The 16189-nt window shown below is 34.6% G+C and overlaps 1 protein-coding gene and 1 pseudogene across 1 annotated transcript; both read right to left on the bottom strand.

The window, feature by feature from the left end:
- Positions 1-1715: 1715 nt before the first annotated feature.
- Positions 1716-3447, bottom strand: LOC142640314 (disease resistance protein Roq1-like). Its single transcript, XM_075814376.1, has 3 exons — positions 2716-3447; positions 2314-2589; positions 1716-2216 (listed from the first exon to the last, which is right to left on the bottom strand). Exons 1-3 carry the CDS (start codon positions 3445-3447, stop codon positions 1716-1718), a joined length of 1509 nt encoding a protein of 502 aa, XP_075670491.1.
- Positions 3448-8942: 5495 nt separating this feature from the next.
- On the bottom strand, positions 8943-12629 carry LOC142640313 (disease resistance protein RUN1-like; annotated as a pseudogene).
- Between the last annotated feature and the right edge of the window lie 3560 nt (positions 12630-16189).

The raw sequence follows: 16189 nt of genomic DNA, 5'->3' as shown, positions 1-16189 counted from the left end.
TTGGTCTTCTTGGTGGGCTATTTGGGCCTTGCTTTTCATTGGACTTTCTTCCTCATGGATTTGCAAAAATGGACATCAACACTAAAGGCATCTCTTTTCTCTAAATTTTTTTTTTGTGTAATCGCAATAAATCACACTCCTATCATGTGGTATGAAACCCACAAGAGTGGACAGGGAATTTTTTTAAAAAAATATTACTAATATACATTTAGGTACTAATTTTTGCAATTTTGTTTTATAAAATTACACTTGGCCTCCCTTAACAATAATATTGATTCTTTTAAGAGTAATTTTATAGCCACTAATTTTTCTATAACAATTTTTTTACAAACTGTTGAGTTATCAAATTCTTATTGGTTTGCATCTTTTTTTTTTTTTTTTTTTTTGAGAAAGTATTGGTTTGCATCTAAGCCTACCAATTACATCATTTTTTTACTTACCAATAATTACTCGCCACATCAGCAATTTGTAAAAAAATTTGTAGCTATAACATTTTCTTCCATATAAAGGCCATAAAAAATTTAGGGTAAACTACGTATTTGGTCCCTATCATTTACACCATATTTTAATTTGGTCATTGACCTTTCAATTATATTAATTTAGTCCATAACTTTTCAGTATCGTGTCAATTTAGTCTTTGCAATTATCTTTTGAATGAAAAATTATTGACGTGGCTAATGATTAAAAAAAAAAAAAGTTTTTGTTGATGTGGCAATAAACTAATTTTTTTTTATTTTGACTGTTTGTCACGTCATTGAAATTAACACGACATTGAAATGTTAGGATAAAATTGATACAATTGAAAGTTTAGAGACCAATTTGAAATATGGTGTAAAAGATAGAGACCAAGTATGTAGTTTACCAAAAATTTATAAATCTAAAATATAAAATAAAATATACAAGCCCAAAAAAATTAAGACAAAAACAAAAATTACCAAAAATAAAACTAAAAAAATTAAGCCCAATTAACTCATTTTACCGAAACAAACAATCCCACACTTTAACAAATTTATAAACAAAATATTTTTGTCCTTATCCCGTGGAAGACGCACGAAATAAAGACCACCTCTTTATATTTGCTTTACTTCACTTCGGGACAACTGGACAAGCTCAGGTTAAGTTCTCCCTCTATTAACTTGAGGGGCCCTGTAACTGTAAGCCTAAATTATTCTCTTGTAACTCTCCTTCAGATAAGCTAATTCAAAAAAATCCAATTTCCAAATCATTTTGGTTATGCAACCAAAAGGTTTCTTATCGTTAAGATTTTTTTTCCCACATTAAACAATGTTATGTTTTTATTACATGGGCTTACTCGTGTATTAATTCCAGAATCCCATTTATATGAATTCCAACAATACTATTTCAACGTATAATAGAGAGAAATGTAATAAATATGAAAAATAAAAAATGTAGTGATTAGCGAAAGCAGCGATAATGAACAGAACTGTAAAATTCTTTTCTTAGCTTAATGCAATATTTTTTTTTTTCTGAATAATGCAATATTTATTCAATCTCAATAAAGTGAAAACCATGATATAGTTCAAAGTTTACAATTTTTTAATAAAAGAATTCTTAAAAAAATAAAATCTTACATGGTCCGTTTGACCGATCAGGAGGACAACCTTGATCCGTCATCTTGAACCTTTGAAAAATTCCTTCACATGAAAAGAAAAACATGAAAAAAATAAATCTCTGAAAATATTTTCTACCCATACTCATACCGGTCTTTTTTGATCATCCTCACCTAATTTTGAGCATCCAAATACAATGAATTTTTTTAGGGACTCCATTCTAAAAATGGCACATGGAAGAGCCGCCAGATTTTCGCAATGACTTATATTCAATAAAGTCAGACCAGTTAAATGTTCAATTGATAAAGGTAGATATTTAATTGCAGTACCATTTAAATGAAGCTCTCGTAATCGTTTCATGACTTTTGCAAATTCTGGAATCTCCTTGACTTTGGAGCAGCCAGAAAGAATAAGAATTTCTAGATATTCCATTTCAAGCTTGGGCAGGAGACTTGCAAGACTTGTGCAATCTTTCAAATTCAACAACTTAAGGAATTTAAGTACACCAACGGATGGGTGAACCTCAATTAAATTTGTACAGCCTTCAAAATCTATTCTCTTAAGACATGGAGCCTTTGAGAAGTCTGGAGTGCTAATAAGATTTCGAGAGTGACTGAGTTTGATGAACTTTAATTTGTCAAATTGCTGTTCAAAAAAAAAAAAAAAGGTGTAGAATGATTGCTCATTAGAATTTGTTTTTAATAAAATAAATAATATAGAGAAGTTGAGGAAATAACGTTACCTTTACTCCCTTCCAAAGTAGTTCAATGTTGCTATGACACATTGTAAGTTTAACAAGCTTCTTAGGTTCGAAATTTGGTGGCAAAGATTTTAAAGAATACCCACTCCATTCAACAAATCTTAACCCGTTAGGAAAATGAGTGAGTTCATGCTGAAGTTGCACATTGTGAATTATGAGCAATTGAAGATTAGGAATCTTTGAAAAGGCTTCTGGATGCCAATGTACCTTTTTTTGTACAGGCAAGTTGAGGACAATGCTTAAAATATTTCTTGTTCCCTAACAATCATGGACAAGGGATAAGTGAATTGCATAATAAGAATACAAGATTACATAAATGTTTATTTTCTTTAATAATAGAAAGGGATCTATGTTTAAGTTGAAGATTTCTACGTAATTGCTTACCTTTTTGTTTGTAAGCACAGCGTCAATGTCCTCTGGCAACCATAATCTACTTCGTAACCAAGGCCATTCAGGACATTCTCTACAAACCATATCCCGGCCCATTTGTTGAACTAGAGGATGCATCCTCAAGCTTTTGTTGTCTAAAGATAAATTTAAAAGAGATTTATCCATAAGAACACTTAATCTAATTCGCGAGTAATGTCCAAGAGAGTCTAGTATATCTACTATGCGATTTAGGTCCTCCCCATTGAAGAAACATGCTATATGTAGAAATATTTCTTGCTCCGATCCACGTAGACCATCAAAACTTATTTGAAATACTTGTAAAAGTTCTGTTGGAATATTATTTTCGAGCCCATCTAAACAGCTTTTCCATTCAGGGATGCTTCTGCCGACTAGATGAGAACCCAAAAACTTAATTGCTAAAGGAAGGCCGCGAGCATAACTGACAACATGATTGGACATCTCCTTATAACCTTTAGGAGTGTGTTCACTGTCGAAACATGTCAAGCTGAAAAGACGAAGAGCCTCTTCATTACTCATTTCCTCAGGCGTATATATTGCATCAACTTTTTGTGACATTAGCAAATGTTTCTGTCTCGTTGTAATGATAATTCTACTGCCTGGACCATACCAACTATGCTCTCCAACCAAAACCTCTAATTGATGCCAAGAATCAACGTCATCAAAAACGAGAAGTACCTTTGTATCATACAAACTTGCAAATTTCATATTTTTTTCCCTCAAGATGTCATAAAGTTTATTCCAAAAATAAGCTTTTTCTTCGACGAGAAGGCTTTCAGCTATTTCTCTAACATCATGGATAAAGCAACTAGCATCAAATTGATTAGAGAAGCTATCATAAACTGCTCGTGCAATGGTTGTCTTACCGATACCACCTGTCCCACATATCCCAATCATGCGAACATCAGTCAAACCTATTTTTAAGAGTGAATATACTTCCCATACACGAGATTCTATTCCGACCAAGCCCTCGATTAGTTTTGTGGAACTCAGTGTTTTGAATATCATCTCAACAATTGGTTCGATATATTCTGACTCTTGCCTGCAAAAAGAGTGAACAGCAGGAATTTATTTTTTGGGACCAAAGTATAAACAAATTTTTTTTTGGATTTCAATAATTAAAAATGGTCTAAAATTCAAGAGTAGGTTAAAATAGAAAATAAAATTAACATCTATTAACAAAATATAAACTAAAGAAAAGATACAAAATAATAATGTCTCAATACATTTCAAATATTCTGTTAACATTACTAATCAAAACGACAAGTATGATCCAGATGACAAGTCGTCTTCTCAGCTTTCACTCACAAACGAAGTGTAGTTCTTCCTGTTATGAGCCGGTTGTATTAAACTACACGTTGTGAAATATTATGCTTTGGTCATTAGGTGTTGAGTGTTTTTTTTTTTTTTTTTTTCTAATTTTTTAGTGCGTTAGTTGTAACAATCATAAGGTTGTTGGAACTGACCCCCAACGGCTAGCTAGTATACAGTAATTATCTAACGAACTCTGTTACAATCTGTTTCCAGTATATAAGAACAGAGCAACTGTATTTTCCGTTTGGGAGAAGGTGAAAATTAATTTCTTCACTTATTCTTGAGCTACACGGGTAGAGCTAGTCTCAACAAGAAAAAAACCATAATATTGGTCAAGATATTAGTCATTGAGGTAGTGGCGGCTCCTGGATTATTTCTTAAGGTGTTTCTTAACAAGCATAAATTACACCATCTAATAAAAAATATGAATTTTGAGCTTTTTTCTTAAGGTTCATTTGGCATTTGGGCTTGTTATGTTATAATTTTTTTTTTAGATTTTAGTTCAAATTTTTTTTTCTTCTTTTTGCTTGAAAGCCCCATTACATTGTAAGTAGAACAAATTATGGAGCAAAATTTTATTTTACTAGCATAAAAAAAACTAAAAAGGTTCCCGAATTTTTGTTGAAGGATAGATAAATGTAAAATTTTAAATTATTATTATTATTATTATTATTATTATATAAATTCAGGTCAGGGGTGGTCCTGTGACCACCTTAGCCTTCAAGTGCCACCACCTTTGATTGAGGTGACACCGCCCTTGATTATTTACTAAAAATTTATTTGAAATCAAGTTTGTTGCATCAAGGTATTTTATTTGAATTCTTTCTAATTAAAATTTCAAATTCTAGTAAGTATGTGGTTATGGATAATATGATCCTGATTTTAATTCTGATATGTATTTCATCGATGAGATGCATGTAGATTATTCAGCAGTAGCGCATAGGACGGAGCCGTACATTGGCTAGGAGGCCATGACCCATGCCCTTTTTTTTCCTCTACAAACGAAAATACTAGGTATATGTGGGTTGAGTTTTAGAAGCTATATATGCCCTATAAAATTAAAGTTGGTATCTAAAAGTGCTGCGAATTGAATAATGAAAAGAAAAAGGCTTACCCCTTCGGTATAACCCAACCACTGATATTGGCGACTTCTTCTAAAGCATCCCTCCATTTTCTCACCTTCTCCAGATTCTCCTTAAAAACTTCTTCATGCTTTGCAAATGCTTCTCCAAAACTGCCTTCCTGCTTCCGTACCTCAGTTGGTTCAAGATCAAAGAAAATTGGAAAAATTGTATGCCCCATCATTTTCTGGCGGCATTCAACAATCTTTGTAAGTTCATCTAAGCACCAACTAGAGGATGCATAGTTTTTTGAAAAAATAACAACCGAAAACCTTGATCCTTCAATTGCATTATAGAGTTCTGAAGGAATGGGTTTTCCTCTTTCGATTACTTCATCATCCTTAAACGTGGAGATTCCTTTCTGATCCAAAGCAGCATATAGAAGACGCAAAATATTGTGACGGGTATCCTCGCCTCTAAAATTAAGGAAGACATCGAAAATCCATCTACTGGTACGCAAAGAAAAGGTGCTTCCGTCGTTTATAAGAGCCATCTATGAACAAAGTTGCTACGATGTTCTCTTCCCAATCTTGAATGAACAAAACAGGTTTTGATATTGAGAATACACTTATAATTAGAGTTTGGATCAAAGAAAGAGACAGGTAAAAAAAAGTAAAAGTTGATGTAGGGTTCTCACAGAATTGATCTTTTATCTTGAAATAGATATACCTTGTGTCAAGAAGAGAGCTAAAAACTGGAAAAATAAAAGAGAAGGGTGTGCACGTGAAAGTTGGAAATTACAGATTTGAGATATTGATGCAATGACTCTGAGCAAAGACTTAGCAAGCAAGTTCTAGAAAGAACATCAATGGAATCTTACGTGTAGAGAGAGTGTCAGGGAGTAAAGCCAATACGCGTTCATGGAAATAAAGGCACTTTCCGGGCAAAAGGAACGAGATATTGGCATTGATGCAATGACATAGGAAAGACTTATGTAACTTTAATCACGCTGTAAAGTATACTTGTTTGATCAACAACAATGATTCTCTCATGGTGGCCCTCACTTCAATAGGTTGAAATAAATTGTGTAAGGTTGCCCAGAAACTGTTGCCAACTGGAGAGTTATTTTTTATTAGAAGATTAAGTCTTAATGACCTATCACACGCTATATTGTGACTTCCATGTTGAAATCCTTAGCACCTGTTGCTCTTTCACCCCACGGTGGTTATCAACCTGACTTCTCTACTTCAGCAATGTTTTTGTACTCAACCTATGGAAAACCAGGTGAAAACGTTTAGGTAGACGATCCAATCTCTTGGTTTGGATAAGGAAGATGAAAAGAATTGCACCGTATTCTTTGCTATCATGTGCGACAAGTTGCGGCAATGTCAGAACATAGTAGCATTTGCGAGAGAACTCCTAGTCCTTTAAAATGATAGCAAAAGAAGAAACTAGAACCTACCCTCTTCACATTAATGCCTGGGGATCGATCCTTGGTAGAGTTTGTCACACCTATTCCCCGTTGGAAACAATTTTAATTGATGTTGCAATAAAATCCCAATGTGTTATATATGGTCCTAATGGATACTGCATTCTTTTATAATGATACGGATAATTTGACTCATGTTTGAACCAAAAGCGACATCCTAGGTGATTCTTTGTGGGGGCAAAACAATTCCAGCTTTGTTGGCATGCAGTAATTTCACCTATCTTTCTCACGCTTGATTTTGTGATTTTTAAAGGCAATGCAGCAGAGGTAGTCAAAGCAATTAAAGAGCATCGTGTCGAAGTTCCTTAGTCCATTCATGGCTTAGTACCCGTTTGGGAGCTTATTTTCATTAGTTTGCTGAGCTTGAGACTTATCTTTTTTAAGTTGAAGTGAGAATTTTCTGACCCAGCTAGATGGACTGTTAATCACAATGCTAATGGGCCTATACCCATATCTGTTCTCCCTACTTTTATTTTGGCCCAAGAGTAAAGAGATGAGCCTGGCCCATCTTGTGGCTTTTGTTATCTTTCGTCTCAGTAAATTTCTTTAAACAAGAGGGAAAAAAATGTTCTCTTTCTCAATAAATTTCTTTAAACAAGAGGGGAGAAAAATTGTGATAGTTACAAATTGTGTATATGAGATACAACTAAAATCGTGTTTTGAAAACATAATTTTTGTTAAAATTTCGTTATTTTACAAGTATAACTGAAGTCTTATTTTCAAAATACGACTTCAAATGGAGTGTGTACAGCAATATATAACTTAGTGTATGCAAAAATAATTAGCAAAAAAAAAAAAAAAAGTTTTTGAAATTTCATTAAAAGCATTGGCAAAATATTAAGTAGTGTTTCTTTAAAAATAAAAATAAAAATCCTTCCCAATTTTCAAGTGTCAAATTTCTCAAAATACCCCAGATGTTGTGATACAATGCAAATCTGATAGAGTGATAGTTAAAAACAAATAAAAAAAATAAAAAATAAAAACTTCAAATTCAAAATATAATTACAGCTAGGAATTTTGACATAATTTGAAGGATATTAAAGTAAAATGTTTTAACAAGTTTAGGAACAAAAAATAAACATATTAAAGTTTAAAGGCCAAAACCAAACTTTTGGTAAATTTTAAGAACGAAAAAAATATCATCACCAAAGCAAAAAAACAATGACTATATAAACAAGGGTGTTGCTCGTGTATTAATTTCATAATCTCATTTATATGAATTCCAGCAACATTTCAATGGGTGTGAGAGAGTATGTAACAAATGTCAAAATTCAAAGATCTAGTGGAAGGAATCTAAAATTAGTATATTTAGAGGAATAAAACTATAAAAGTGAAAACTATAGTTCAAAATGTACACTTTTTTTAGTGCAAAGAGAAAGAATTCTAACAAAATCTCTTGCATGGTCCGTTTGACTGGTCAGATCAACCTTGATCTGACCCGTCGTCCTGTACTTTCTAAAAACTCTTCTACCAATAGCCATATCGATCTTTTTCGAGCGGGTAAAATCTCACTATCATCCTTAGCTAATTTTGAGCATCCAAATACAATAAATTCTTTTAGGGACTGTAATCTATAAACGGCGCTTGGAAGACCCAAAAGATTTCTGCAATGGCTTAGATTCAATAAGGTAAGACCAGTTAAATGTTTAATTGATGAAGGTAGATCTACAACTGCAGTCCCACTTAAATGAAGCTCCCTTAATCGTTTCATGCCTTTTGCAAATTCTGGAATCTTCTTGACTTTGGAGCAACCAGAAAGAGTAAGATTTTCAAGAGATTCCATTTCAAGCTTGCTTGGAAGACTTACAAGACTTGTGCAATCTTTTAGGTTCAATAAAATTAGGCGTTTAAGTACACCAACAGATTGGTGAACCTCAATTAAGTTTGTACAGCCTTCAAAATCTATGCTCTCAAGCTGTGGAGCCTCTGAGAAGTTTGGAGTCTTAATAAGATCTTGAGAGTGACTGAGTTTGATGAATCTTAACTTGCCCAAATGTTGTTAATGAGATTAAATTGTAGAATGATAGCTAATTAGAATTTATTTTTAGCAAAATAAATAATATTGAGGAATTGAGGGAACTATGTTACCTTCACTCCCTTCCAAAGTAGTTTAATGTTGCTATGGCACATTCTAAGCTCAACAAGCTCCCTTGGTTCGAAATTTGGTGGCAAAGATTTTAAAGGATACCCATTCCATTCAATCACTCTTAACTCATTAGGAAAATGTGTGAGTCCATTTCGAAGTTGCACATTGTGAATTTTGAGCAATACAAGATGATGCATCTTTGAAAAGGCTTCTGGATTCCAATGGACCTCTTTTTGTACAGGCAAGTCGAGGACTATGCTTTGGATAGCTGTTGTTTCCTAACAAACAAGAACAAGAGATTGGTAAATTTCATAATAAGAGTACAAAGATTATGTAAATTTTTATTTTCTTAATAATAGAGAGGGTTTATATTTAAGTTGAAGATTTCTACATAACCTCTTACCTTAATGTTTGTAAGCACAAGGTGTCAAGGTCAATGTCCGTTTGCAACCATAGCCTTTGTCGTTCCCAAGGAGATTTAGGGGACTCCCTAAAAGTTATTTCTCTGCCCATTTGTTGTACTAGAGGATGCATCCACAACCGATTGTTTGACGAAACACTTAAAAGAGAGATTTATCAATAAGAACCCTTATTCCAATTGCTGGGTAAAGATTAAGATAGTCTAATATTTCTTCTACACGATCTTGGTCCTCCCCATTAAAGAAACATGCAATATGTAGAAATATTTCTTTTTCTGTTTCTTGTAGAGCATCAATACTTATTTGAAATATTCGTAAAATGTCTGTTGGAAAATTATTTTCAAGCATATCTAAATAACTTCTCCATGCAGGGATGGTTCTGTCGAACAGACTACTACCCAAAAACTTAATAGCTAAAGGAAGGCCGTAAGCATAACTCGCAACCTGATTGGACATCTCCATATAACCTTCAGGAGGACATTCACTGCGAAAACATTCCAAACTGAAAAGATGAAGAGCCTCTTCACTACTCAATTCCTTAGGCCTATATATTCCATCAACTCTTAGTCTCTTAAGCAAATGTTCATCTCTCGTTGTAATGATAATTCTACTTCCTGGACCACAGCAATCACGCATGCAAGCCAAACTTTCTGACTACTCCAAACTTTCTACATCATCAAGAACCAAAAGTACCTTTTTATTACATAGCCTACGCCTGATCAATTGGACTCCATCTGAAGTATTTGATATTTTTATATCTTTTTGCATCAAAATTTCACAAAGAAGTCGTTCTTGCAAATAAGCTAAACCATGTACTTTAGATTCTTCTCTGACAGTATGGAGAAAGCTACTACCTTCAAATTGATTTGAAAAGCTATCATAAACCACTCGTGCAATAGTTGTCTTATCAATACTAGCCGTCCCATCTATCCCAATTATGCGGACATCGGTCAATCCTATTTTTAAGTCTGAATATACTTCCCATACACGAGAATCTATTCCAACCAAGTCCTTAATTAGTTTTATGGAACTTAGTCTTTCGAATATCTTCTCCACAATTGCATTAATATATTCTGACTCCTGCCTGCAAAATGAGTGAAGAGCCATAATTTATTTTTTGGACCAAAGTATAAACAAAATAAATTGGAATTCAAGAATGAAAAATATTCTAAAAATTCAAGACTAGATTAAAATAGGAAACTAAAACTAACATCTATTTATAAACTAAAGAAAAGATACAAAATAATAAAATTTCAATACATTTCAAATATATTATCTGTTAACATTACTAATCAAAAAACAAGTAAGATCCAAATGGCTAGTCCTCTTCACAGCTTTCGCTCACAAACTATGTGTTGTTCTTCCTGCTGTAATAGTAAGTATTAAACTACACATTCTGCAATATTATGCTTTGGCTAGGTGTTAGTTAGATAGAGATACATGTTTAATTAATTATGGCTAAATTATAAATCACACCCTTAACTTTGACCAAAATTTAATTTAGGCATTTAACTTCAATTTTTTTTAATTCAATCCTCTAATTTTAATTGTTATTCAATTTAATCCTCCATTAAAAATGCACTGTTAAATGCTCCAAAAAATGGCATTGTTTTGGGTCTTACATTAAAAAAAAATGCAAAAAATTGATAAAAATATATTGATTTTCTTAATATTTTTAAAAATTCAAGATATGGAAAATTTAAACCAAATTAAGGGAAGGACATGAAAAACTTTTTCCAATACTTTTCCAGTAACCAAATAGAAAAAGAAAGAAGAAAAAAGACTTACTAGCCTAGTTATCTTTTCCAAATCTAGGCATTATCATCCACAAAGACAATTACTAAATTAGTCCCAAACCCAACCCCATTCTTTTCCCACAACACCTAGCAAAAATTAATAATAATCCAAATTGAGCTAAAGAAGCAGAGCCCCTTTTGGACGGCTTAGATAAGATCTTGGCTGTAACAGATGCCCCTCATAGCCTGTCAACTCTAGTGCACCTCCATCTTCTTCTACAAGCAGCCAACAGGTCTACTTCTAATATCAGGGAGAGGGAGACTTGTCCCATATCGAGCATATATGAGGTTGATCTAAGATTTATTAACTATAAGGAGCCTCATTTGTGACTAAACTAGTCTTTTGGGGGTATAGCGCAATTGTGACTAGAACTTTTCCTTGAGTCATTATAGTATGTGTGTGATGCAACTTTGTGGTCCAAATCAATGACAGACTTATTAATAGAGTACTAATGGACTCATGACCCCCTAGAGCCCAAATCACCATCAAACTTATTATATGCATTAACTCTCAATCTTAAGAGGATGGTGAACTCAACGTGAAGTGTTGATTGTTTTGATGTATACTAGAGTGAGATCTTCTACGATCAATACGTCAGTGACTTTACCAGATCTCTTATTTAACCATTAGAAACTTCATCAATTGAGCTAAATGCAATTTAAAGTAGTCTAGGGATATCTCGATTAGTTAAACAAAAACTTAAGTGTAACCATATTTTTGTAGTGGAATAAAATGTGGTTAATGCTAACTTTGGACATATTATAGGATAACAGGAGGCCCAAGACCATGGGAGTTAGGGTTTATTTTTCCCTTTGGTCTCACCTCAAGTTATATACATAATCCCTTATGCTAACTTTGGTCATTTACCAAAAATTAAAAAGTTGAAGATTTGGGTGGTGTGGTATCTAACTGCACCTAAAAGATTTTATTTTCACATTTTTTTTCCATGCCATCAGCAAGATTACTTGACATATTTTCTATGCTGCATTAAATCCTCAATCACAACAATTAAATAATCGATATGGGGACTGGGTTTGGTTTAGTGCCAGAGCATTTAACAAGTTTTAAGAGTAAGACTTCACAAACTATGAAAAGCAATTAGATTTCAAAGCAATACAGAAGAAAATACTGAATAGATGCTAAAAGAGCTGTAAAATAGAATAATAAAAAGAAATGAGGAACTTGATGAAGCAAATTAAAAGAAGATCAAAAAAAAAAAAGACTTACCCTTTTGGTATAACCCACCCACTGATATTGGCAACTTTTGTTAAAGCAGCCCTCCATGTTTTCACCTTCTCCATATTCTCCTTAAAAACTTCTTCATGCTTCGCAAATGCCTCATGAAAGCTACCTTTCTGCTTCCGCACCTCAGTCGGATCAACATCAAAGAAAACTGGAAAAATTGTTTGCCCCATCTTTTTCTGGCACTCGACAATCTTTACAAGTTCATCCAAGCACCAACTAGAAGATCCATAGTTTTTTGAAAAAATGACCACCGAAAACCTTGACCCTTCAATGGCTTTCAAGAGTTCTGAGGGAAGGGGCTTTCCTCTCTCGAGTTCTTTCTCATCTGTAAACGTGGGGATTCCTTTCTGGGTTAAAGCAACATACAAAGGACGCAGAAAATTGTGGTGGGTGTCCTAGCCTCTAAAACTGAGGAACACGTCAAAAATCCATTTACTAGTACGCAATGAAAAGCTGGTTCCATCGGTTTCAAGAGCCATCGATCGGTTTCAAGCTACTTCTATATTTTCTTGAATGGATATAGCATACCTTGTTTCACTTTGAAGAAGAAAAAATAGGGAATTAAAAAGTTGGAGAAATAAAGGATGTGGGTGTGCATGTGAGAAAAGAAATTATGGATTTAAGATATATTGATATTGATGAAATGATAGCAAATGCTCAACAAGTTCTAGAAAGAAGACAGCATATTGAAAGTTTTTGTTTTTTGTTTTTTTGGGGGTTAAAACACGACTTTCATGCGAACTCCCTAATATTGAGATGCTCTGGCATCTCAATAGGACTTTGATTGTCCTCATCCCCAAGATTCTTGGCCTGAAAACCATTAATCATTTTAGGCCGATCAGCCTCTGTAACACAATTTACAAAATCGTGACTAAGATTCTTGTTCGTCGACTAAAACACCTCATGCCCACTCTAGTTTCACCCTCCCAAACAGCCTTTATCTTAGGAAGCGCTGACAACGTGATCATCGCTCAAGAATTAGTCTACTCAATTGAGCGGAAAAAAGGGAAGGAAGGATTCATGATAATCAAAGTAGACCTTAAGAAGGCGTATGATAGATTAGAATGGAGTTTTGTGAGGAGTATGCTTGTGAGTTTGGGGTTTGGCCTAGACACTGTGGAACTTATCCTATGCTACATCTCTACTACCTCGGCAGCGTTGCTTTTTAATGGGGATCAGATTGGAGAAATTTGTCCCTCCCGTGGCTTGAGACAAGGTGATCCGATTTCACCTTACATATTCATTCTTTGTATGGAGTATTTGAGTACCTTAATTAATTTGAAGTGTGAGGATGGTAGTTGGAAGAAGATTAAGGCATCTCGTAGTGTTCCCGGATTCTCCCATATTTTTTTTGCTGATGATCTCCTTCTGTTTGCCAAAACTGATGAGAGAAATGTTGAGGCTATTGTGAAGGTTCTTGATGGGTTTTGCAAGCTCTTGGGCCTGAAAATTAGCAAGGAGAAATCCAAAATTTTCTTCTCACCTAATGTCATAGTGGAGGATAAGTTGAATATTGTGAACTTAACGGGGATTGGTGATACCAATAACCTTGGGAAATACTTGGGTTTCCAGATAATCCACAAGTGAAGGAGACAGAATGATTTTAATTTTGTCGTGGGAAGAGTCCAATCCAAATTGGATGGCTGGAAATCCAAATGCCTTTCGCCGGTAGGGAGACTTGTTCTTATCAAGATAGTGGTGAATTCCAAACCTGAGTATTTTAAGCAATGTCATAAACTTCCGATCAAGGTTTGTGATGATTAATAAATTGGTGAGAAACTTTCTTTGGGGTTCTACGGTGGATAAGAAGAAAATTCATCTTATGGGATGGAACAAAGTCACAAATCCAACTAATTTGGGAGGTCTCGGGATTTTTGATATGAATGCAAGAAATTCTACCCTTTTGGTAAAGCTTTGTTGGCGGATTGCTGCTAGTCTAGGAATGCCGTGGGCTCAACTGCTCACTTGTAAATACCTTACCCCTCATCACTTAAGGGGAAACTCTAGGAACCAAGCTGCCTATTGGATTTGGAAAGCATGTAAGGTGGGAGGGGTTGTTTTTTAATAAGGGGCTAAGGTGGTCCTTTGCCAATGGTGAGAGTGTGAGTACTTGGGCTGACTTTTGGCTCCCCTCCAAACCTCTTAGGCAGCAAATTGAAGGCCCTTTATCTAAGGGAGAAGACAAGCTCTCGGCCAAGAGTTTGAAGGAAAGCATGGAGTGCATCTCTTTTGTCCTTCCTGATAGAATCCTACAAGAAACTAAAGGTATCCCCATTGCAGCAAATCTAGCCAAAGAAGACATGTTAATTTGGGCATTCTCTAAAGATGGATCCTTCTCCCTTAAATCTGCATATCTCATTGCAAAAGGGTTTAATCTCTTGAACCTCGAAACTAGTCCTCATCAATGGGTGTGGAAAGCACATACTTCCCCTAGAATCAAATTTTTTTTTTCTTTGGTTATGTACTCAACGCAGTGTGCTTTCAAAGGAAGTTCTTGGTTCAAGAGGGTTAAACCTTGATCCAACGTGTGCATTATGCCGGGAAGGGGCGGAATCTATCATACATACTCTTAGGGACTGTAGGGTGGCTAAAGCTGTGTGGAAAGACCTAAAATTTTGAGGCAAACAACCAGGATTTTTTTGGTTTGAATTTGGAAGAGTGGCTGAAAAAGTTTTGTGGGACTTCCATCTCCTACCCGAGACCCCATGTTCCATGGAAAATCCTATTTCCTCAAGCAATATGGACGATTCGGCTGCATAGAAATAAGGCAATATTTCAAACAGGGAGGGTGGAAGAGGGCACGAGTTTTCTTTGTCTTAAAAAAGGGGTGGAGTTCTATGCTATTGTTCCCAATGAACCCAACAAGCCTAGCAGAGTGCAAGTCCAAGTGAAATAGCACAAGCCTCCTATGGGTTAGGTAAAACTAAATACTGATGGGACTATGTATAGGAACCCGTTGAAGGTTAGTGGGGGTGGTATCTTGAGAAGCAGCAATGGTGATTGGTTAGGTGGGTTTGCGAGGAAGTTGGGCAACACTTCAAGCACGGTGGCAAAGCTTTGGGCACTGAAAGACAGGCTTACAATGGCAAAACAAATGGGAATCGAGAATATTTGTATTGAAGTGGATGCTGATTTTATTGTTCAACTTCTGTCAAGGCCTACAATGGTCAATCTAATGCTTGAACCCCTCTTAACTGATTGTAGGAACCTGATATAAACATTCCCTAACTCCTTGGTGGTGCATGTGTTCAGGGAAACAAATGGTTGTGCTGACTGGCTTGCAAGGTTTGGAACTGATCTTGATTTAACTGATTTTATCTTTTTGTTTAGTCCACCGGATGTGGTGGCTGAGATGGTGGTAAGAGATAAAGTTGGCCTTGTTTGTTGTAATAGACTTGTTATTCCTTAATTTTAATCTCAAGCATCGTTTACCAAAAAAAAAACAAGAAGAACTCCCTAATATTATATTAAATGGCGGCCATATAATATGCATTTTAATGTTGCACATTTTCAAAATATAGTTAGAAAAGAAAATTCATTTGCCTTTAACAGTGCATCAACGCAAATAAACAGTGTTTTGTGAGTGTAAACAATAAATCGGAATTTTTTTTTTTTTATAGTTTTTAGCAAAATAAACGATATCTAAACGTACTCTTATTCTCTCAGCAAGTTCTAGGAAGAACAAATTCAACAACAACAAAAAATGTTCTAGGAAGAACATCATTGGTAGGGCCGGCTCAACTATAGATGCAATTGATGTAATCACCTAAGGCCCCCAAATAAAAGAAGACCCTCACTTGTAAATATATATATATATATATATATATATATATATATATATAAAATATTTATCTATATATTTTAATTACAGAAAAAATATTTTTTGAATCATTATATCCTAAAAAGATCTCATTATATCCTAAAATGCAAAATTAAAAAAGCCCCATTATATCACTATTCCAAAATTTATTTTTTAGTCAGTACACTATCATTGCACACACAGTTGACAACGACGACAAGACCACACACTAGCACACAA

This window comes from Castanea sativa, chromosome 6 (genome assembly GCF_040712315.1).
Source record: "Castanea sativa cultivar Marrone di Chiusa Pesio chromosome 6, ASM4071231v1".
In the NCBI taxonomy this organism is placed as follows: Eukaryota; Viridiplantae; Streptophyta; class Magnoliopsida; order Fagales; family Fagaceae; genus Castanea; species Castanea sativa.
The sequence above is the reverse complement of the archived record's forward strand: the minus strand, read 5'-3'. Positions and strand labels throughout refer to the sequence as shown.